The following is a 22,683-nucleotide window of genomic DNA, read 5'->3' on the forward strand; positions in this document are numbered from 1 at the left end:
GGAGGTATCTTATGTGTATATAAACTCATGTCCATCTCTTGTTTTATCTGATGTGGGACTTTGTTTGTACCCAACATCCTCCCCTTAAATAAAGGACTATGGTTCTCCACCTCCCCTACAACGAAAGTCTTTTCATATCCTTGAGTATACCATGGTCAATACCGAGCATCTCTTTTGTCCTCTTTCACGATCCATGGTCACACAACACTAAGCATCTTTTGCTCTCACCCTCTCATGATTCATCTGGCTATTTGCCACCGGCCACTTGTCAAGGCTTCACCTTATCATGGAGGGACGTACTTGTCTGAGCCCGGTCATCAGACTTGAACCATTGACTCTGATTCCATTTGTAGGGAGGTTCAACACACACACATACACATAGATCTCCACACTGGTAAGATATTGTCCGCTTTGGGCCAAGCCCTCACAGATTTGCTTTTGATACCACTCCAAAAATCCTCTTACAAATGGAGGTATTTTATGTGTATATAAATCCATATCCATCTCTTGTTTTATCTGATGTGAGACTTTGTTTGTACCCAACAATATATCACGTACGATTGTTTTAAAAAAGAAGTGCAATCACATTCTATGAACAAATTCCTTCATAACCCCCAAAAATAAAGTAGAGAGAAATGGGAGAAAGCGAAGCCACGTTCTAACTCTTTGTTGTCTAACTATCATAAGACTCATTTCTGAAATACTTGGGAAACACTAGAATAGGAGGGGGAGGAGAGTTGAATAGTGTTGGGGAAAACTTTTCGCCAGAAGATAGTTTAACAAATTGGTTAAAGATTAAATGGTTTATGTGCAAGTTGTCAAATGCTTGAGTTATAAAGTTATGTTTAAATTGCAAGCTCAGAAATAAAACGTTTTTCAATCGTTTACGCAAATCTACTGTAGTGTTTGAGAAAAACAACCAGTTGATTTAATAAGCAACTACAAAGTTTATAAGTAAAACATTTTGCAAGACTGAAGTAATAAACACACAATTATTTTATACTGGTTCACTCCGCTGAGCTACGTCCATTTATCCTCTAAGACCTCTTAGAGAGTTATGCTATAATCTTCAACAAGATTACAATTGAGTATTTGCACCACTTTTGGTTCCACCTAGTCAATCCTAGTAACCCCTGTTACTCTTACTAGAACCGAGTATCACCCACTCCTGCTTGTACAATATTCTTCACACTTTTGGTTGTACATTATTCTTCACCACTCCTGATATCCTTAAACAATCCCGATATCTTCTTGATACGCTGTCTAGTTGAGTTTCACCTCTCCTGGTTTTCACTAGACAAATCATGTACCAACATTCAAAATATTTAATCATGTATGATCAAGTGCTTTGATGCTTGTATACCTTGTTCTTGATATTTGTGCAGATCAAAAAAGCAGGAAGACTTGATCAAAATCACTACACGCAAGAAAAAGACGTTAAGAAATATGAAGAATATTCTGGAATGTTTCTCTTAAAGAATTTTACTCTAACACATCATACAAGCTATATTTTGATAAAGGTTATGATAAAGTATTGTACCTCTACAAAGTAGACTGAGTTTGACTTCTCACCTAAAAAGGCTACCAACTGTACATGAAGTTAACCTCTCTGTCTAATGGTTATTTCTCAAGAAAATATATAAATAGATCGAAGCTTGAAGAGAAGACAGGAAGGATAATATAAAGATCATTTGAATGCTAAAACAATCTTGTTGTTACTCTACTCATATATCGTTTGAAACTATTTTCTAGAGAAAAACCTTAGCAAAATCTCATATTTCATTGTACTGTCTTTATCCTCTCTTTGAGAGTTATCCATTTGTATTTTCTCATAACACTGATTGTGTTGTATAATTCTGAAAAAAATTAAAACACTTGGTATTTAGCTCAGTTGAGTTAAAAAGTCTAGACAATTGTCTAGGGTTGAGACAAGAAGTGGTTAGAATACTTGTATACCGAAAATGGTTAAATTCGGAATATTTATGTTGACTAGGTGAACCAGGAGTGGTGAGAATTCTCATTTTAAACCTGGAGAGGTAAAACTTGTGTAATCTTCGTAAAGATTAGTAGAATCCCTTAAGAGTTCTTAAAGGAGAATTGGATGTAACTCAGGATTGAGTGAACAAGTATAAAATCTATGCTTTATCGATTTGTTCTTTGTAACATTTTTCATGTACGCCATTTATAAAAACCTTTGTCTAAACTTATTCGAATCATAAATCTCTTACAAACCCATTAGACACTACTTTGAGAAAGAGTTTTAAAACACTATTCACAACCCCACTATAGTGTTTTCCTGTGTTTTCAAAATAAGACAACGCAAAGACTCTAGAAAAAGACTGAATATAATTCAATAGATTAACAATCATAAGCAATAAACTCTACAATTTTTTTTTAATCTTGGATCACTACTTTCTCTTTTTATTTTCTTTCAATATATATTTATTTCTTTTTTACTTGGATTTACCATTTTTTTTTATTTTGCAATTCAACACACAAACAAGAAAAACTAAACATATTTTCCTTCAAACACCAAAACTCATGCAAGATAAAAATAAATAGTTAATTGAGACTATAGTTAAAAGAATAATACAAAAATAAATCATGTCCATAAATCAAATGTGAAAATACACCATTTTAAAAAAAACTATAAAAAACACCAAAAATAAAAAACTGAACGAAATTGAATAAAATATTTTGAACTTTCCTGTTTATAAATTTATAATAACATCAATTGGTTTTTATTTATGGAAAAGTTTATGCAAATACGCTTCTTGTTTGTTTTGTCAAGACAAATATGAAATAGTCGACATTATATTTTCCTTAAACATGAATCAAAGATATGCTTTGATAATGCTAGATTTTATTGCAGCATGAACTCTAAGGGTCACTTGGGGGAGAAGAATTGGGGCAGAGTGAGTGGATGAATTTGAGGGGATTTGAGGGTGAATTAATTGTTGTTTGTTTGAGTGAATTTGGAGGTAAATAAGAGTGAATTTGGAAGTAAAGTTTATGAAAATTAGTGTAAGATTTGATTGATGTGAAGGATAAAAAAATTTTGTTTAATTGGTAGAAATTAAAGATTACCAAAATGCCCTTAGTTATTAATGTAATATAAAATGATAATTGTTAATGTTATATTTAATTGTAAAAAAGTTTATAAAGAGTAAAATATTAACATTAATTATTGAAATTAATTTTAATACTGTAAAAAAATTATTTTAGTAAAATGAATTTATTTTTAATTGTAATATTTTTATAATATTATTTATTACCAAGGTGAAATTGAATATTTTTAAAAACAAAAAAAATTAATCACACAACCACAACCACCTAGCCTTTCTAACTTCTCTCTTCATCCAAATCAAAAACCTTTCTTTCTCCTCCTCTCTCTATCTGCCTTCTCACTTCTCTCTCTTAACCTCCACCAAACCACGCTTCCCCTCTTTCAAACTCTCGTCTTCCCACTATTCCTCCTCCCCTCTCACCACCGGCTTCCTCACCGACAACGTCCTCCGTCGTGTCAACTCCCTTGAATCCTTCCTCTAGCGCCGCGACCTCCACTCTGTCTCCCTCTTTGTCCGCCTCATGCGCCCCCACGAGACCCGTTCGATCGTTCTCCTCCTCGCCCACTCCTTCATCGAGTCCTTGCTCATTCCCGCTGCTTACATGAACCTCCTGGCTTTCCTCATCAACCAGTACCTCCGCCAACGCTTGACGCTCCTGCCCAACACTGCCACGCTCGTCGCCTTCTACACTCAAACATCATCGCCATCTACTGCTAGTGTTGCTAAAGAAGACGGGGAAGAACCATTACAAGAAGATGATGAAGCGCCCTTGGCTGGAACTATGGAGATCTGTGTCAACAAAAGAGGCACCCCGGAACCGAATCCAAGAAACGGATGTCTAGAACTCAATACAATAAACCAGAATCGAATATACCAAAAGCTTTCGTCTCCCACTATAGTGTAACTGAATACGCACACCCAGAACCGAATACAGCAACAACTTTCTTTCTTTTATATGGTATTATGATATCTAGGAAGGGCAAATATGAGATTTGCCTTCAATTCACTACAAATCATCTCATATCTGCTAGTGATTGTATCTCGCAAATCCGTTGCGTTTCATCTTTGCAAATTGTCGCAAATTGTCCAAAGCAAACACCACCTATCCCGCAAATCAATCGTCGCTATTACTCAAACAGTGTATCACCTTCAAGTGAACACGGCGTAAGCTCTTCTGTAAAAGTGTATTTCACGTTGATAACACATGTTTTGAAATGTTTTTTCTGAAAATATGTTAAATTCTTTCTCTAGTACTTTTTCTCGAAGGGGTAAAATCTCAGTGCGCATATGTAATCACTAGTAAAAAAACGATGTTTAACCTCACCAAATAGGCTTCGGTTAAATGTAGGAACGAAGCATATATACTATTACCTCGGTTAAAGGAAGCACCAAAGCCTAATAGTCTGTCAAAATCTCACATTTTCTCTGTCACCTGCTCTGTCACCTGACCTGCTCTGCACTACAACATCGGTTGCTGCAGAACCGGTGTATAAAGTTGTTTATGCTTCGGTTGTTGTAGAACCGAGGCGTATAAGGTGAAGAAAATTACAAAAACTGCCATTAAGGATTTTTTTTTTAATTTTTTTAGAGGAGCATAGACATCGGGTTGTTACTTAACCAGGGCATAATGGGTGTATTGCTTCAGTCAGTGGTAGAACGGAGGTAATAGCTCTTGCATTTCTACCCAGATTCAAAAGTTTTTACCCTACTTTTCATTTCTTCTCTTCATTGCACACGCTCTCTTCTTCTTCGTCTCACCCTCCATTTTCTTCTTCTTCGTCCCGCGCTCTCTTTCTACTGTTTATTTCTTCTCGCCCTCCATTATCGCTGCTTCCATTGCTCTCTCCTTGGTGCTCCGCTTGACGAGTTCACGCCGCTGCAGACCGTCGTCGCTGCACCGCCCTCTTGGAACGACGCTTTCGGCTCCTCTAGTGTGTCCTAAAATTCCTCCACTTTCCAAATAAATAAATAAAAATAATGTTTTTCCTTTTTATTTGCATGCAAACAATGTTCCAGGTCTGTTCAAGTTTATCTCTTTATTTCCTTTCTCTCCACCACTTTTTCCTTCACTTTGATCCGGCTTACTGGGTCTCCTTTTTTGTTCTGGGGAGAGAAATATTATTCTCGCCCCTTCACTTTCTGTCCCGACATCCGTGACCCTCTAATTTAATGGTTTTTGGTTTGCATTCAGATTGAAATTTGGACTCATGCAGAGGTTCAAGTTCCTGGCTTTTGTTTCACTCGATTACGTTTTTTTTTCCGCTTATTTTCAAGGTTTCAAACCAAGTGGAAGTTAATAATATGAACAAGGATAACATTTAGATTGTCAACGTTCCAAATTACTCTTCAATAATTCTGCTGCATATTACAATTTGGATTCAAATTTTGTCCTTTTTGCATTTATGTTTAGTAACTTGAATTTATTTTATTATTAATAATAACGATTAGAATATTATTCAAAAAATCACATTAAATTCCTTCAACCCAAAAGTAAAGGCTGGCATAGTAGATTGTCATGTTCATCTTCTAATTGTAGTTTAAATGCCTATTTACTTGCTGTTCGTTTTTTATCCTAATAGTTACCGGTTACCATCTTCATAACATTTTACTATTTTATTGGAAAATTACATTGTTAATTATCTGATTGGATTTTTTCTGTCAAATTATCATTTTCTTGATCTTTCATCCATTTCTCCTTTACTTTCCACTATAAATGAAAGTTCTTTATTTGTTTGAAATGAACAGAAATTCGGAAATACTGACATTGAGGGTGTTGATTCAACTAATGCATGCTACGGGGGAACTGCTGCCATGTTTAACTGTGTCAATTTGGTGGAGAACAACTAATCCAGTGAGTGTTTTACTCCCTTTGACTTTTGGGATCATATGCTTTAAAGAACAACTTGCAATTATTTTCTAGACGACTAAAATTATCCATGCAAGTTGCTCTTTATTTTTGGTTTGATATGACATGAAGGATAGCAGTTTGATTGTTCGTGTCCATTTTACTTTCACCCATAACCCACTGATGTTTTAGGATGCCAATATATATTCACATGTTCTTTTGTTGTAGGTTGTTGATGGAAAGCTTTCAAGCTCCAACCGAGGCAGTAGAGGGGGAGAAAAGGCATCGGTTCACAAGGAACCGAGGCATAATCCTACTATTTTATGCCTCGGTTCAGAACCGAGGCATAAAGTCTACTACTTTTTGTCTCGCCTGAATATGCCTCGGTTCAGGAACCGATGCCTATCAGCAAAAGTAACCACTGTCGTATCCCCTAACTGCACTAGTGAATGATGTTTAAAAATGTTGAAAAACAATTTTTGTCCTTTGATATCTTTTAGAGTACATGAGAATCGTACCTATGTAGGAAAAAATGTCAAAGGACTTGACAAAGGAAAACAAAAGTTATTGTGCAGCATTTGACTACCATTTAATAACTTTTATAAAGATAAAATAATTTTAAAAAAAATTAATTTTTTTATTTAAAAAAATAGAGAACTGAGGATAGCAAAAAAGTAATGTCAAATAAGTGTAAAAGAAATTTTAGTATCAACGAACCATTGTACGATAACAAATGATAATTTAAGTTGAATTTTTTAAACTGTTCCTCTCTTAACCTTTAAAATAAATTTATTTTAATGTTTTAAAATATATTAAAAATTTCTTTAACATTCTAAATCAATATATTTTGTAGATTCAGCACAAATGAAACTAAAAAATCTAACAAAATCCAAATTCAAGATTTTGTTATTACTTATATCAGATATATGATAATAATTCTCCGTTCTTTATTTTTTAAAAATAAATAAATTTTAGGTAACAAAATAAGAATATGATTTAAAAAAAACAATGTATTAAAAAAACGCAACAGACATAATTGAGTTTTAAAACTCTGAAAAATACTGAAAGCTGATTTTTGACATAACGGAGATTTTAAACAGCTGGAAATACATGAAGTTTCATAACCCCCAAGAAGAAAATAGGGTTCTATAAATCCCACATAAGTAAGTGGGGTTTCAAACAACGTTGACTCTCTCAGGGGTTTAACAAACCGCGGCTAACGTCTTTAACAAGGGTTAAAACCTCACAATCGTCATAAATAACTCTAATTAAAAGAAATTATTTTTGTAGTGATTTCATCCATACGTATAAATTGTAATTATATATAATATATATAAAAGTGCAGAAATTACAAATGGTTATTGAAATTAATTTTCTTAGCACCAATTAATTGTCATATGTATCTGTTTTGCCTTGTAGGAAATCTGTAAACCAAATGGCAGACAACTTTGGATATCTTTTGAGGCTATGGTAATCTACAAAGATTGTTCCAAACCTTGAAATGTAGCCTAAAGTCCATTCGAAGCTGTCTGTTAAAGACCATGCAAAATATCCTTTCACATTCACGCCATCCCTAATAAAATGAAACATAAAAAAGTTAAATTATCATATAATTAGTAAGATTTTTTTCTGGCTTTATCAAATATTTTAAATTTAGATTTAATCATATAAAAAAAAAGACATTTTGAACATGGTGCAAAGCACTTACTTGACTGCACTTTGAAGATAATAGAGATGATCATAAAAGTAATCAATTCTTGAAGTATCGTTTAAGGCTTCTTCAAGTGATAGAGTTGGATCACTGAATTCATCTATACCTATATATAAATATGAATAAACTATTTCTTTAATATATCAGTATGAGAAGGAAAAACACATTATATCAATTCTCTCTCTAACTCAAATGATTTCATAAATGAACATTTTCATGATTAAACTAAACTGGTACATTACCATTTTCAGTGATGAAGATCAAAGGGTTGTCATACTTTGTTTTGACATAAAGCAACAGTTCATGAATTCCTTTCGGACAGACATACAGCCATTTTGAAGTAGTCTGCAGTAAACAACTTTCCTTTTCTTCATTCAAAAACTAATTGAACTGAAGCATTCATATGAAGTTGCAGTTTCAACAAAATATAATTACAAACTTACCTTTTCACCAATAGGTGTTCCATTACGTTCACCTGTCAAGATTCTAAATCATGCTCTACTGATAACATAAATTAACAATATAAATACTTGATTTTGATGCATCAACTGCAACTTGAAGTCAACTTTATATCTCCAAAAGATGGATTAGAATAAGAACGATAAATTGGATAGTATCATATGATTTCATTATTCTTTCATATGTTAAACTCTATGTTCGATAAAAATGAGATAGATATTAAGCACTTACTTGTAAGAATAACAAGAGAATCTGTGAGGTAGCTAGGTCTTGCTTCACTTAACTCAGGTGCATCAGTAGCATAATAAGAAGTATAGTAGTTTAATCCAATAAAATCAAAGGACCCTCTTAAAAGTTTGATTTCATTAGCAGAGAACTTTGGTAATCGACTCCCTACCAAAGATTGCATGGATTTAGGATATTCTCCAATTGTCAATGGCTCCATAAACCTACATTACAGTATTTCAATTAGTTTTTTGGACAAATATATTGGATTATTTACGTGTAAACTAACATAAATTAGTTATAGAGATTATTAGTTTAATCATAGCATTATAGTTGAGTAAATAATCAGTCTTTATTATTGAATTTTTTATCTGATAATCTGTCATGGATTGGACTGCTCTTTTGGTGTTCTATACGAGAAGTTTTGTGTTCTTATCTGACCACTATATCAATTAGACTTTTTATGTCTATGACTAATCATAAAATGAAAGTAATTTTCTCTACACACATCTATTACATTCCAGAGTTTAATTATGAGGAAAACATATTATATCATGATGCATCATTGTGTGACAAGATTTGAATCTTTTCTCCTACAATATATTGACTTAAACTGAAAAAATAAGTTATAATCACTATCATAGTAAAGTTGAGTTCCACATTAGAACTTAGCTCTTAAAGTAGTTACCATCCAAACATAAAATCAAGGGCTCTTTGTGCAGCAAACTGATCCAACTCTGTATCATAGAGTGGTACTATCCAATGACATGCCACTGATATCCCTATCATACCCTTTTGAGAAACCTACATATATGAAGGAAATTTGAAGTTTAGGACTATTTTATTATGACTCTTTGATTAAATAAGGAAACCAATACGCTTTTCTGATTTCATTTCAAAATACAAAATATGTAATCAAACCTGATACTTTGTATTATAGACATTGACAGCAGCTGCATGAGCTAGTAATTGATTGTGAGTAACAATGTAGGGTTCAATGGCTGAATCACCATCACTACAGGATAAGTTTTGCCAGGTTGAACATCTTCCAGGTGGTGAAATACCATCAGCATACCCATATTTACTAAAGGTCCATGGTTCATTTAATGTAATCCAATGTTTTACTCTGTCTCCAAATTCTTTAAAACAAAGTTCTGCATAATCTTGAAAATCATTCCTAGATAGTGATAAACAAAGTAGATAGATATCAGTTAAAATATGTTCACACAAGTATATTTTGATTATTTGATGTAAGTAATGTGAGTTACACTATATCAGGACTTAAAAAACCATCATATTCATCTTCTAAGGCTTGAGGAAGGTCCCAATGAAATATGGTCACAAAGGGTTCAAGCCCTGCATTATGGATGTGAACAAATTGAATTACTTGTTTCAATTTCAAAACTAAATTATAAAAAATGAATTTAAAAAAAAATTATCAACTACATATTAACCTTTAGCTAATAGTTCATTGATGAGGTTGTTGTAATAGTTGACTCCTCTGCTAACCTTTCCTTCTGAAATTAGCCAAAGAATCTAATATTTAAAAAGATAGCCATCAATTTATACAATACTATACTTCTATTATTGCAATGATTAAGGAGTGCTAATGTACAAAATTATAAGAAAGTGAAGTTTTTATATAGTTCCCAGTTTCTTACTCGGAAGTATTCTGGACCAAGAGATTGAGAATCTGTAGGTGTACCAGAGGTGCCGGATGCCGTACGGAAGGACGCCCACATAGACGGCGCCATATGTACCGATAGAGGACGTCTACCCAAAGTAGAACGTCCGCCCGAGGCTTGACGTCCGCGCAAGGTAAAATGTCCGCCCCGGAGGCTGGACCGAACGAGCGGCCAGCCATTTGAGAAGTGGACGTCCGCCTAAGTTGGCGTGTCCGCCCAATAATTCGGACGTCCGCCAAACAGTCTGGACCGAGCGTCCTTAGGAACCGGACGTCCGCCCAAGGACGTCCGCCATCCGCCAGTCCGCCCAATAATCTGATACGTATTCACGAGCCGGACGCCCGCCCAAGAGCTGGGCGTCCGCCCAAGGAGTGGACGACCGCCCAAGAGCTGGACGTCCGCCCAAAGAGTGGATGACCGCCCAAGAGCTGGACGTCCGCCCAAGGAGTGGACGACCGCCCAAGGAATGGACGACCGCCCAAGAGCTGGACGTCCGCCCAAGGAGTGGACGACTGCCCAAGAGCTGGACGTCCGCCCAAGGATTGGACGTCCGCCCGAGAGCAGGACGCCCACCTAGGATAACATCCCTGACCGACCATCATTCCCAACCGACGCACGTTGCTGATTACACGGTTAAATGCTAATGACACATTAAAGTCCTTAACGAAGATTAAGGTATTATTGGGCCGTCCCCAGGCCCCCAAAAGGTAAAAGCCCATTACAATTCGCTATAAATAAAGGTCTCAGGTATGAACTCTAAACTAACTTGAATAACGATGCATACACGCATTACAATCGCTCTGTCATAATACTGACTTGAGCGTCGGAGTGCCTTTAGCAGGTACCCGGCCCCTCCCCAACTGGGAGTGTGGAGCAGCGCTAGGAGAGGGAGGATGCCCATCCAGGAACAGCGTTCGTCCAAAGAGGGAGCGTCAGGAGAGGAGGACGTCCGCCCGGTTTGGAGCGTGGAGCGAGCGTCCGGATTGGAGGACGTCCGCCCGTCTCGGAGCAAAGAGGGAGCGCCCGGATTGGAGGACGTCCGCCCGGTTTGAAGCGCCATGGAAAAGCGATCGTCCATCTTGGTGCCGCCCGTCAATGCAGCTAGCTCCGGTTCGTAGGATTCAGCAGTGTCCGCTCGGTCCATGTATCTTCGCCGCCCGCCCGTCCGTCTTCGACCGTAAGTTTGTGTGTTTGTACAGGGTCCGCCCGGACTCAGCCGAAACATTTGGCGCCCACCGTGGGACCGTGTGACTTTGGTTACCCAAAGATGACCACGAGAAATGAGCACAGACAACCCCATCGACAGTACTTCCTAGCCGCACGACATATAGTCTCGGCCGTTCGGACTCAACATATCCTTGGCCGATCGGCCTCAGCATAGTCTCGGCCGTTCGTTCTCCACATTTAAGAACGTTCGGTCTTATCACAGTCTCGAACGTTCGGCCTCAACCTCTTCTCGGCCACTTGACCATACGGCCCCCATTCATAACCGTCCAACCTCGAGTATTAGCCATCCGGTACTGTTCAACCACAGATAAATTTGACATCCGCCGTCCGGCCGTTTGGCTGCCAAGGTACGTAATTTGAATTGAACCAATTGGCCTTTCAAACCCGGTGCTTAGCCAAATTTGGCCGTTCGGCCTCAACCTACTCTCGGCTGTTCGGCCTCAGCATGTTATTGGCCGCCCGACCTTAACACACTATTGGCCGCTCGGCCTCGACATATTATCGGCCTGCTCGGCCTCAGCGTATTATTGACCGTTCGGTCTCAGCCTATCCTTGGCCGTTCGGCCTCAGCGTGATCGTGGCCATTCGGCCTCCACATAATTAAGAACGTTCGGCCTCAGCATTGTCTCGGCCGTTCGGCCTCCACATATTTAAGGACGTTCGGTCTCAGCATTGTCTCGGCCGTTCGGCCTCGTCATGATTTCGGCCATTCGGCCTCCACATGATTAAGAGCGTTCGGCCTCAGCACAGTCTCGGCCGTTTGGCCTCAACCTGTTCTCGGCCATTTGGCCATAGCATATTTTCGACCTTACAAGGTACAGACACATCTTTCTTTAAACTTGAAATTCGCTATGTTCCCTTCATAGTGCAGGTAACCGGCAACAATGGCGACGAAGGGAAAGACCGTCCGCCCAACCAAACTCCAAGCTGGTGAAAAAGAGTGTTCCAACGAGAACAACTCTCAGCTTGGTTGGGCGACGAAGCGAAAGACCGTCCGCCCTACCAAACTCCAAGCTAGTGAAAGAGTGTTCCAACGAGAACAACTCTCAGCTTGGTTGGGCGACGAAGCGAAAGACCGTCCGCCCTACCAAACTCCAAGCTGGTGAAAAAGAGTGTTCCAACGAGAACAACTCTCAGCTTGGTTGGGCGACGAAGCGGAGGACCGTCCACCCTACCAAACCCAAGCTGGTGAAAAAGAGTGTTCCAACGAGAACAACTCTCAGCTTGGTTGGGCGACGAAGCAAAGGACCGGCCGCGCGTAACTTAGCCAAATCTGGCATTCAGCAATCGACCGGCCGTCCATAACTTAGCCAAATCTGGCATTCAGAATTGACCGGCCGTCCATAACTTAGCCAAATCTGGCATTCAACAAGAGCCGGCCGTTCATAACTTAGCCAAGAGCCGGCCGTCCATAACTTAGCCAAATCTGGCATTCAGCAAGAGCCGGCCGTCCATAACTTAGCCAAATCTGGCATTCAACAAGAGCCGGCCGTCCATAACTTAGCCAAATCTGGCATTCAACAAGAGCCGGCCGTCCATAACTTAGCCAAATTCAACAAGAGCCGGCCGTCCATAACTTAGCCAAATCTGGCATTCAGAATTGACCGGCCGCCCATAACTTAGCCAAATCTGGCATTCAACAAGAGCCGGCCGTCCATAACTTAGCCAAATCTGGCATTCAGAATTGACCGGCCGCCCATAACTTAGCCAAATCTGGCATTCAGAATTGACCGGCCGTCCATAACTTAGCCAAATCTGGCATTCAGAAAGGGCCGACCGTCCATAACTTAGCCAAATCTGGTATTCAGCAGTCAACCGTCCGGCCATTTGTCCTCCAGGGTACGCCAAGTCGACCTCCACGAGGACCCCGCAATTCGGAGGCCATCTAGAAAATCCCTTCGCACAATAAAATTATGCTCGGGCTTGGGGGGCTTATATAATAACAGGACCTCCCGGCATAGGACGAGCATCCAGCCATGTGGACGACCGCCCAAGATGGAACGCCCGTCCAATGTGGCGAGCGTCCAACGACGTCCGCCCAAGATGGCATGCCCATCCAAAATGACGAGCGTCCGCCCAAGATGGCGAGCGTCCGGCCAACCAAGACAGAACGTCATCCCAAAGAGGGGCCGTCCGCCCAAAGATGGAATTCATGACGAGCGTCCAGCCATTTGGACGTCCGCCCAAGATGGAACGCCTGTCCAATGTGGCGAGCGTCCAACGACGTCCGCCCAAGATGGCATGCCCATCCAAAATGACGAGCGTCCGCCCAAGATGGCGAGCGTCCGGCCAACCAAGACAGAACGTCATCCCAAAGAGGGGCCGTCCGCCCAAAGATGGAATTCATGACGAGCGTCCAGCCATTTGGACGTCCGCCCAAGATGGAACGCCTGTCCAATGTGGCGAGCGTCCAGCGACGTCCGCCCAAGATGGCGAGCGTCCGGCCAACCAAGACAGAACGTCATCCCAAAGAGGGGCCGTCCGCCAGAGATGGAATTCATGACGAGCGTCCAGCCATTTGGACGTCCGCCCAAAATGGAACGCCCGTCCAATGAGGCGAGCGTCCAGCCAACCAAGGCAGAGCGTATGTACCAGGGAGTGCAGAGCGTCACCTAAATGGCCAAATGCACATCCGCCAACCGGGTAGAACCCCTGTTTGTAAGAGAAAATTTGAAGAACTCACATGGAATTTTATCACCACAAGATAGCACCGCACTCTCTACACTCACAAAAAGTGTTCTTCAGGAAAATGTCGAGGGACGAAACGTCTGGGAAATATGTATGACCATGGCGTCAAATCTTCTCGTGTTTTAGATGATTATTCATAATCCTACGCACACTACGTGCACTAGGACTTGGGGGGCTTATGTACCAGAGGTGCCGGATGCCGTACGGAAGGACGCCCACATAGACGGCGCCATATGTACCGATAGAGGACGTCTACCCAAAGTAGAACGTCCGCCCGAGGCTTGACGTCCGCGCAAGGTAAAATGTCCGCCCCGGAGGATGGACCGAACGAGCGACCAGCCATTTGAGAAGTGGACGTCCGCCTAAGTTGGCGTGTCCGCCCAATAATTCGGACGTCCGCCAAACAGTCTGGACCGAGCGTCCTTAGGAACCGGACGTCCGCCCAAGGACGTCCGCCATCCGCCAGTCCGCCCAATAATCTGATACGTATTCACGAGCCGGACGCCCGCCCAAGAGCTGGGCGTCCGCCCAAGGAGTGGACGACCGCCCAAGAGCTGGACGTCCGCCCAAAGAGTGGATGACCGCCCAAGAGCTGGACGTCCGCCCAAGGAGTGGACGACCGCCCAAGGAATGGACGACCGCCCAAGAGCTGGACGTCCGCCCAAGGAGTGGACGACTGCCCAAGAGCTGGACGTCCGCCCAAGGATTGGACGTCCGCCCGAGAGCAGGACGCCCACCTAGGATAACATCCCTGACCGACCATCATTCCCAACCGACGCACGTTGCTGATTACACGGTTAAATGCTAATGACACATTAAAGTCCTTAACGAAGATTAAGGTATTATTGGGCCGTCCCCAGGCCCCCAAAAGGTAAAAGCCCATTACAATTCGCTATAAATAAAGGTCTCAGGTATGAACTCTAAACTAACTTGAATAACGATGCATACACGCATTACAATCGCTCTGTCATAATACTGACTTGAGCGTCGGAGTGCCTTTAGCAGGTACCCGGCCCCTCCCCAACTGGGAGTGTGGAGCAGCGCTAGGAGAGGGAGGATGCCCATCCAGGAACAGCGTTCGTCCAAAGAGGGAGCGTCAGGAGAGGAGGACGTCCGCCCGGTTTGGAGCGTGGAGCGAGCGTCCGGATTGGAGGACGTCCGCCCGTCTCGGAGCAAAGAGGGAGCGCCCGGATTGGAGGACGTCCGCCCGGTTTGAAGCGCCATGGAAAAGCGATCGTCCATCTTGGTGCCGCCCGTCAATGCAGCTAGCTCCGGTTCGTAGGATTCAGCAGTGTCCGCTCGGTCCATGTATCTTCGCCGCCCGCCCGTCCGTCTTCGACCGTAAGTTTGTGTGTTTGTACAGGGTCCGCCCGGACTCAGCCGAAACAGTAGGCATCCATGTTCATTTCCTTAATTATTTCAATATCTTCCTGTGTTATTAGATATGAAAACAATTTCAATTATGCTTTATTTTTATTGCTTCACTAGACATTAATGTATCAAAGGATCCTTATTATCATTACCTTATAATGATGGTATTGATCAATGCTAACATCTCCATTACTTCTGTCCAGTATTTTATCTGTCATGTTTCAGACAAAATATGCTACAATTTGTAACAATAGACATGTCTCTAGCATATCAAGAACATAATAATAGTTTTAGAAAAATAAACTAAGAAAACTCTATCAAAACTATACTACATTTCAATACAATATCACGAACTCAATAACTTACCATACATAACAAGCTATAATTGAACACACTATAAAACAATTTAGTGAACATGGATTGTACTATAGGCAAAGAAACAAAAGAACCTGGGTAATTATGAGTGTATGTGTCCCATATGCTTGGTCCTCTGCCACCAACATTAGCTGCACCTTCACACTGGTTTATATGCTAATTAAACATCTTTCAAGATTATTGCAAAAACAAAAATTCTTTGAAAATAAAAGGATTATTGCAAAAAAAATCCCATTTGTGAAACTTTCCCTGCATGCATAATTTTTATAAAAATTTACAAGAAATAAATTTACTACAAAATTTTATTCAGAATTTACAATGTCTCACTAAATATTATAAACAAAATATAAAAAGTTATCTCAGTTTTGGAGTACCTGATAAGCAGATGATGCTGTCCCAAATATAAAATTTTCGGGAAAACTGCTTCTGTTAAGAGATGTACTCCTAAAATCATCAGTGAAAAAAGTTGAAATTACAGCTTCAGTACCGATTGGTGCTGATCTCATAATCTGCAAAAAAACATAGAGAAGATGTAAACTCAATGCCAAAGCTGCAATCTTCATAGTTGTTTCACTTTCATTGCAGATGTATGCACTATTATTAAGACTATATAACTAAGGAACTCTATTATTGCAAAGCAACGATAATGTATATTAAAATTAAATTCTATTTTATAAAGAAATCCACCTTGATGTGAAGTGTGTTTTCCTTATTAGTTTGAGGAAAATATATTGTGGTATATTAACTAAATAGTGGAGAAATCTGATTTAAAAACCAAGAGTAAAAGAAATATAAACATAATGATAGAGTAACAACATGATTTGTTTGAATACAAGAAGTTAAAGGAACCATCAACTAAAATATTAACTTTATTGGACTATTTATTTAAACCGTTTTTTAGAAAAAAAAATCAATAAAATACTCATTATAGTTTATAACATACTTATGCGAAGTTATTTAAAAAATATAAAAAGGTAATTTTCTATTTTTTGAATTACTTCTCATAAAAAGTATGTAAAAAATGGTCAGAAGAGTTTTTTCTTAACCACAAACGAAGTATATTAATTTATAATTATGTAAGAACTATTTAAAAACAATCTTTTTTAATGAATAATTGATTTTTGTCATAATCAGATCCATTATATGATTGCATGTTTGACTTTTTTAATAGGACCGCGATATTCCAACAACAGATTTTTAACACTCTTTTGACAACGCCACGTGTCGCCACCTCATTGGTTTGTTTAAATTTTTTTTTTTTTAAAACCTATGACCGTAACCCTTATTTTGAGTGAAAATCCTAAAATACCCCTTTCCCTTTCTCTGTTCCATTGCCTTTCCCTTTCTGTGTTCCATTGCCTTTCCCTTTCTCTGTTCCATTGCAAAAGGTCCGTTCTCTTGAGAGGACGAAGGTCGCGTTTCGTCTCGCTTCGTTCCATTTGCATCGTGTTGTCTCCGGCCAGTTTGGTCTCCTGTTATCGTGCGTAATGGGAAGTTCCGGTGACGATTGTCCGACGACTAAGGTAAGTGGTTTTCCATTCCATGTCGTAGGTTGGTTATTCGGTTTGGGCATCACGTAGCATGGTTATTTGATTTGGGTTAATGTTTGGGGTTCGTATCGTTGTCTTGTGGTGCTTGGGTTATTGGGTTTCGTTGTTTTGATGATTTGATTTTGGTTTATGCAGTTGAGTGTTCGTCACTCTTTTTCGACAAAGTATATATGTACTTTGAACGAACGCTTAACAAAGGAGCATCGATCATTGATTGCGACAACTCCATTTGCTTGGTTTTTAGATGTCAATGTCAATGTTAAAGTAGGTAGAAATATAGTGAGTGAGTTATTGGGTAAGTGGGACGACTGTAGTAGTGGTTTTATAGTTGGGAATAAAGTTTTGAATATAAATGAAAATGATATTTATTTAGGGTTGGGACTGAGTACAGATGGTGCAAACATTAACTTAAAGGAAGAGCTGGGCAATAGTGAATGTGTGAAATACATAGGCAAAGGAACAAAGGAATTGAATTCAATATACAAAATTCTAATGCGAAAACAAAAGAAGAAGATTCCTTGTTCTCATTTTTGTAGCCTTTACCTCCTGGTAGGGATAAGTGAGATTTTATTTCCAAAACGTAGCGGGAAAGTGTTTCCCGTAATGTTTAATGTTGTTGACAACTTAAGTGCTTTGGGTAGTTATTGTTGGGGTAGTCTAGTTTATCGTTTTCTGTTACATAGTTTGTGCAAAGCTTCTCAAGGCTTGAAGAAAGGAAAAGGTATTTCAAACGTTTACGTCAACGGTTGTGTGTACATGCTGCAGGTAATTAATAGTATTTGATGTACTTACTTAAAATGTTATTTGAATTAAGTCTGTTACAAGTTAAGATGATTTATTTGTCGTAGGTATGGTTTTTTGAGCTGTTTGTTCCACCAAAAGGTCCTATTGATAAATTTCCACGAATATTGCATTGGATGAATATAAGTGTTGGAGACAAGTTCGTTAAACGGTGTATGGAGACAGGTTTGGTAAGTTGTTTGTTATCGAAAGTTTTGTTATGTTTTCATATATTGACCAAAGTTGTGTAATGTGTAATGTGTTGTTAAATTTCAGGTTGTTGACGATGTTTACGGTGGTCCTTCAACGAAGGATAAGGAGGAATACAGACCAACACCTAAAAGAAAGGATGCTAAACCAAGAGGAAAGAAGAAACAAAAAAGAGCTCGCAGAGAAACTTTTATGCGTGCCTTAGAGGAACAAGAATTTCTAATTGAAGAACTTAAAAGGAGGGTTGCAACTTTGGAGGCACAATTGGCTGAAGAGAAGGCAAGAAGGCAAAATAAAGATGACGTTGGACAAAGTGTGCCTCGTACAGAACCATCTGTGAACACTGGTTTTGTATCCCCTACTGACATTGACGGAAATAAACAACCTTTGAAGACGTATGTTAGGGTTGGATCACGAAGGCGTTACAAGGGAAGAGCACTTAGGACTCCATACACCGGGACCGTAGCGCTTAGAATAAAAAATGAGTGATCTGTGTATTTAGTTGATTGAAAATGTTATTTGGAAAGTAATGAAAATTGTAATCATTGTAAATAGATTAAGAAAACAATGTTCAATGTATCCGATTTGGTTCAATGAAATAAAATTTGAGTTTTGGTTTGAATTGGTCTCATATTTTATCTATTCAATACCATTGTTATTATGAGTTGTGGGTTTGTCGATTTCAGAATGTCGTAATTTTTTTTGTCTTCTAAGTTGCAGGCTTGTTTGTAACATGGTGTTTGAGTGGTCATTTTGAGTAACATGTGATGTGATGTGAGGCCAAGGAGTGTGGGGTGACCCCTCATGAGTTGGGGGAGCGAGCTGTGCAAGGAATGAGTGAGACTGCTGAAAAAAGGGGCTGGTAATCGTTTACAGGACCCCTGTAAACGATTACCCGAGAGAAATTGGGAATTTGTACAGAAAGTCCAACACAGGTACTCAGTCAGGTGAACACAGGTCACCATTAGAAGAAAAAGTGACTTTTAGGCACTTCTGCAAGTGTCTGAGGCTGGTGCAGGTGTTGCAGTGGTGGGAGAGGGTGGGTGGTGATGTGATGTGAGTCCAAGGAGGCTGAGGAGACCCCCCATGAGTTGGTGGAGCAACCTGTGCAAGGAATGAGTGAGAGTGTTCAAAAAGGGCTCTGGTAATCGTTTACAGAACCCCTGTAAACGATTACCCGATAGAAATTTGGAATTTGTACAGAAAGTCCAACACAGGTACTCAGTCAGGTGAACACAGGTCACCATTAGAAGAAAAAGTGACTTTTAGGCACTTCTGCAAGTGTCTGAGGCTGGTGCAGGTGTTGCAGTGGTGGGAGAGGGTGGGTGGTGATGTGATGTGAGTCCAAGGAGGCTGAGGAGACCCCCCATGAGTTGGTGGAGCAACCTGTGCAAGGAATGAGTGAGAGTGTTCAAAAAGGGCTCTGGTAATCGTTTACAGCACCCCTGTAAACGATTACCCGAGAGAAATTGGGAATTTGTACAGAAAGTCCAACACAGGTCATCAGTCAGGTGAACACAGGTCACCATTGGAAGAAAAAGTGACTTTTAGGCACTTCTGCAAGTGTCTGAGGCCTGTGCAAGTGTCTGAGAGACAATTTCAAGTGGAATACACACATGCAAAGTTTGAGGAGGTCCAAACAGAATTCCGTTCAAGGATGAATTGTTTCATCAAAGACACCTTAAAGGAGGACTTGTGGAACACTTACACTGTAAAAGAGGAACGAATGTGGGAGGGTAATCGTGTACCGGATAAATTTTACAAAGTTCAATTTGATCCCATCACACAGACAACCACTTGCTCTTGCCACCTCTTTGAGTTTAGAGGAATTATATGTCGCCATTCCCTGTTGGTATTTGGCCAAGAAGATGTTTACAGTGTTCCCTCACAATACATTTTGAGGCGCTGGAGCAAAAACATTCGAAGAAGACACACACTAATAACAGCATCGTATAGTAATTCGACAAATGAACCACGGATGCAAAGATACAAACTCTTGTGCAAACGTTTTTATGAAATTGCTGAAGTTGCATGTGAGTCTGAGGAAGCTAGTACTGAATTGGAAAAAGAACTTAGTTGTTTGGGTACAAAATTTGGATTCAGTTCTTCCATGACAAATAACATCATCAGTGATGCAGGCCAACTAAGATACGATACTGGTGCATGCACGTCAATACCACTTACTCCAGTTGGAACATCTGATGTCCTTGTACACAGTCCTGCAACTGTTAAGCGAAAAGGACGTCCACGCACAAATAGGTTGAAGTCCACTGTTGAGAAAAAAACCAAAAGAAAAAAGTCAACTTCATTGACAAACACTTCAACACCACCAACCGAACAATGCGTGAGTCATTATTTACGGTCAAAATATTTATTACATAGTTTTTAGTCTATCAATTATGTTTAACTTAGTAGTTGTGTTGTTTCAGGGCGAAAGACCAAGTAATGTTCTTGAATGTGATCACCGTGAACAATTTGAAGCGGACACTATCCAACTATCACAAGATACCGAAATGGGTCATTTTGGATTTATGTCGTTGTTGTCAGCTGTACATAACAATTTCGATAAGAACATCAACTGATATATACAACTTGTTTGCTGCTTATTTTGTAACTTTTTTATGTTTTTCAAAGTTAAAATGGTCTTCGATGAAATTCCTTTAATGAATGTATGTGATGCATATGACCACACCAGTATTTGTTATTGTAATCGATTACGAGGCTTTGGTAATCGATTACGAGGCCATTGTAATCGATTACGAGGCTCTGGTAATCGATTACTGTGTTCAGTTAATTAAACCTAATTATCCCACTGCATAACGTGTATAACTTGCAATCGTGTTCGTAACCGCCCAAAACACATCCTTCCTCATATTGGTTTCGAAAACCTCTCTTCTGTCAGTGGAAAACCCTAAACGAAATACAATGGCTGATCGTGGAACGAAGAAACAAAAGGCATCTTCTTCCGTTGGTGGACGTCGCCGTCGCCGGAGTCCAACCCCATCACCATCGTCATCCCCTCCTACGCCTACCAATGATCTCTTCTCGTCGGATGAGCAACAGGAGAAATATGCCCAACATTTCGTAAATCGGGAAATTTTGGAGAGTAAGTATCTACAGGACGAATACTTTCAAGGAAAAAATTTTCAATTCTATGACATATTACACGAAGCTGGGCTGACTGAATTTGTGTGTTTAAGAAGACATTACCACCCACAATTAGTGAGAGTGTTCTATAGCAACATGTCAATATCGGATACGGGGGTTATTCGAAGCGAAGTTAGAGGGGTCAAAATTAGGGTCAGCCCTAATCTTTTTCAACAACTGACTAATCTCCCATCTGAGGGTGTTTGCTACGAAGGCAAAGTTGTAGATGAGTGGAAAGAACAATACGATTCTGTCACTGCAAGGCAACTAGTGTGTAGAGATGATGCAGCCATACAATCTAGAATACTAGCGGGGCAAATGAAGGTTCAACCAAGGATACTTCATTACGTTCTCACTAGAGTATTACTTCCTCGTGCAACCAATATTGGTCAGGCATCTGAAGAGGATATTATGCTGCTATGGGCATTTTTCAATTCCATTCAAATTAACTGGGGACATCTTATTAGATATAAGATGAAAAGAGCATTAAGGGAGAACGCAAAGTTGCCGTATCCACATTTGATAACCATCTTCATGGAACACTTTCAAGTGCCTACTGAAAGTTATCCCATTTCAGAACTGAAGTTCAAGCAAAGAATTGGTTATGAAGTTCTAGCATCATTTGGTTATATGCAAAATGATGAAGGAGAATGGGTTCCCAAAGGCAATGCCCCCCATCCCCCCTTACAAGAAGGTCAACAGAATCAAGGACAACATGATGAACAAGGCAGTTCATCTACAACACTAGATAATGTAATCAACCGCATAGAACAACTGCAAACCTTTGTTGGTTCAAGATTTGATGCCTTTGAAACTCGATTTGATGCCCTTGAAACAAGATTTGGAAACATGGACATGGTCATCACTACAAGGTTTGATGCGTTGCAATCGCGTGTTGGGAACATTGAAGAACAACTGCAACACTTGCCAAGTGCTTATGCAAACAATCCTGAGACTTAAAATTGCTTGTTTAGGCTTTCTTTACTGCTTTTTAAAGAACTATGTAATCCAGTTCCTCCTTTGATCATTTGAAGTATTTAATAAAATGAAGTTGTTTAGTTTCACAATGGTTCCTCAATTCTCGACATTTATTATGTAATGTTCAATTTATGATACACTTAATACCATGCCAGTTGTGAGTAAAAGTCAGTAACCAATACCACTTAATACTAACCAATAACACTAACCAATACCACTTAATAACACTGCAGTTGTCTGTAAAACTAAAAGTCAGTTTTTTTTCGAATGGTGACCTGTGATCACCTGACTGAGTACCTGTGTTGGACTTTCTGTACAAATTCCCAATTTCTGTCGGGTAATCGTTTAAACGATTACCAGAGGC

At 39.7% G+C, this 22,683-nt stretch overlaps 3 protein-coding genes and 1 pseudogene across 6 annotated transcripts in view; 3 read left to right on the forward strand and 1 right to left on the reverse strand.

Moving 5' to 3' along the window:
- The first annotated feature begins 2,873 nt into the window (after window positions 1-2,873).
- LOC148193995 (GCN5-related N-acetyltransferase 5, chloroplastic-like) lies at window positions 2,874-3,972 on the forward strand (annotated as a pseudogene).
- Window positions 3,973-7,299: 3,327 nt separating this feature from the next.
- Window positions 7,300-22,683, reverse strand: part of LOC124822225 (beta-glucosidase 12-like) — a 53,498-nt gene continuing 38,114 nt past the window's right edge. Inside the window, exons 1-14 of one of the 4 annotated variants that reach the window (XM_088097874.1) lie at window positions 16,029-16,217; window positions 15,729-15,798; window positions 15,432-15,490; window positions 15,305-15,338; window positions 9,970-10,011; window positions 9,763-9,825; window positions 9,577-9,664; window positions 9,230-9,485; window positions 8,997-9,112; window positions 8,315-8,532; window positions 8,068-8,099; window positions 7,867-7,969; window positions 7,622-7,730; window positions 7,300-7,486 (exon numbers count right to left, since the gene is read on the reverse strand). In XM_088097874.1, the coding sequence (XP_087954000.1) occupies window positions 7,300-7,486; window positions 7,622-7,730; window positions 7,867-7,969; window positions 8,068-8,099; window positions 8,315-8,532; window positions 8,997-9,112; window positions 9,230-9,485; window positions 9,577-9,664; window positions 9,763-9,825; window positions 9,970-10,011; window positions 15,305-15,338; window positions 15,432-15,490; window positions 15,729-15,798; window positions 16,029-16,217 (1,566 nt within the window). Of the gene's footprint in view, window positions 7,487-7,621; window positions 7,731-7,866; window positions 7,970-8,067; window positions 8,100-8,314; window positions 8,533-8,996; window positions 9,113-9,229; window positions 9,486-9,576; window positions 9,665-9,762; window positions 9,826-9,969; window positions 10,012-15,301; window positions 15,339-15,431; window positions 15,491-15,728; window positions 15,799-16,028; window positions 16,218-22,683 lie in introns of those variants that run through there. The other 3 variants (XM_088097875.1, XM_088097873.1, XM_088097876.1) reach the window with 3 other exon arrangements.
- LOC148193996 (uncharacterized) lies at window positions 17,142-18,704 on the forward strand. The gene is made up of 4 exons (XM_088097877.1): window positions 17,142-17,177; window positions 17,340-17,969; window positions 18,053-18,175; window positions 18,261-18,704. The coding sequence occupies exons 1-4, from the start codon at window positions 17,142-17,144 to the stop codon at window positions 18,681-18,683; spliced, it is 1,212 nt and encodes a 403-aa protein (XP_087954003.1). The 3' UTR covers window positions 18,684-18,704.
- On the forward strand, window positions 19,852-20,776 carry LOC148193997 (uncharacterized). The gene is made up of 2 exons (XM_088097878.1): window positions 19,852-20,538; window positions 20,624-20,776. Exons 1-2 carry the CDS (start codon window positions 19,852-19,854, stop codon window positions 20,774-20,776), a joined length of 840 nt encoding a protein of 279 aa, XP_087954004.1.

Source organism: Vigna umbellata, chromosome 8 (assembly GCF_029865625.1).
Source record: "Vigna umbellata cultivar VRB3 chromosome 8, Vumbellata_1.0, whole genome shotgun sequence".
Classification (NCBI taxonomy): Eukaryota; Viridiplantae; Streptophyta; class Magnoliopsida; order Fabales; family Fabaceae; genus Vigna; species Vigna umbellata.

Bases quoted from the DNA above. Each gene is read 5' to 3' on its own strand.
- LOC148193996 (XM_088097877.1), top strand. From the start codon at position 17,142: ATGGGAAGTTCCGGTGACGATTGTCCGACGACTAAG. The intron at 17,178-17,339 runs GTAAGTGGTTTT...TGGTTTATGCAG, and splicing joins ACGATTGTCCGACGACTAAG to TTGAGTGTTCGTCACTCTTT. The intron at 18,176-18,260 runs GTAAGTTGTTTG...GTTAAATTTCAG, and splicing joins GGTGTATGGAGACAGGTTTG to GTTGTTGACGATGTTTACGG.
- LOC148193997 (XM_088097878.1), top strand. From the start codon at position 19,852: ATGAATTGTTTCATCAAAGACACCTTAAAGGAGGACTTGTGGAACACT. The intron at 20,539-20,623 runs GTGAGTCATTAT...GTGTTGTTTCAG, and splicing joins CACCACCAACCGAACAATGC to GGCGAAAGACCAAGTAATGT.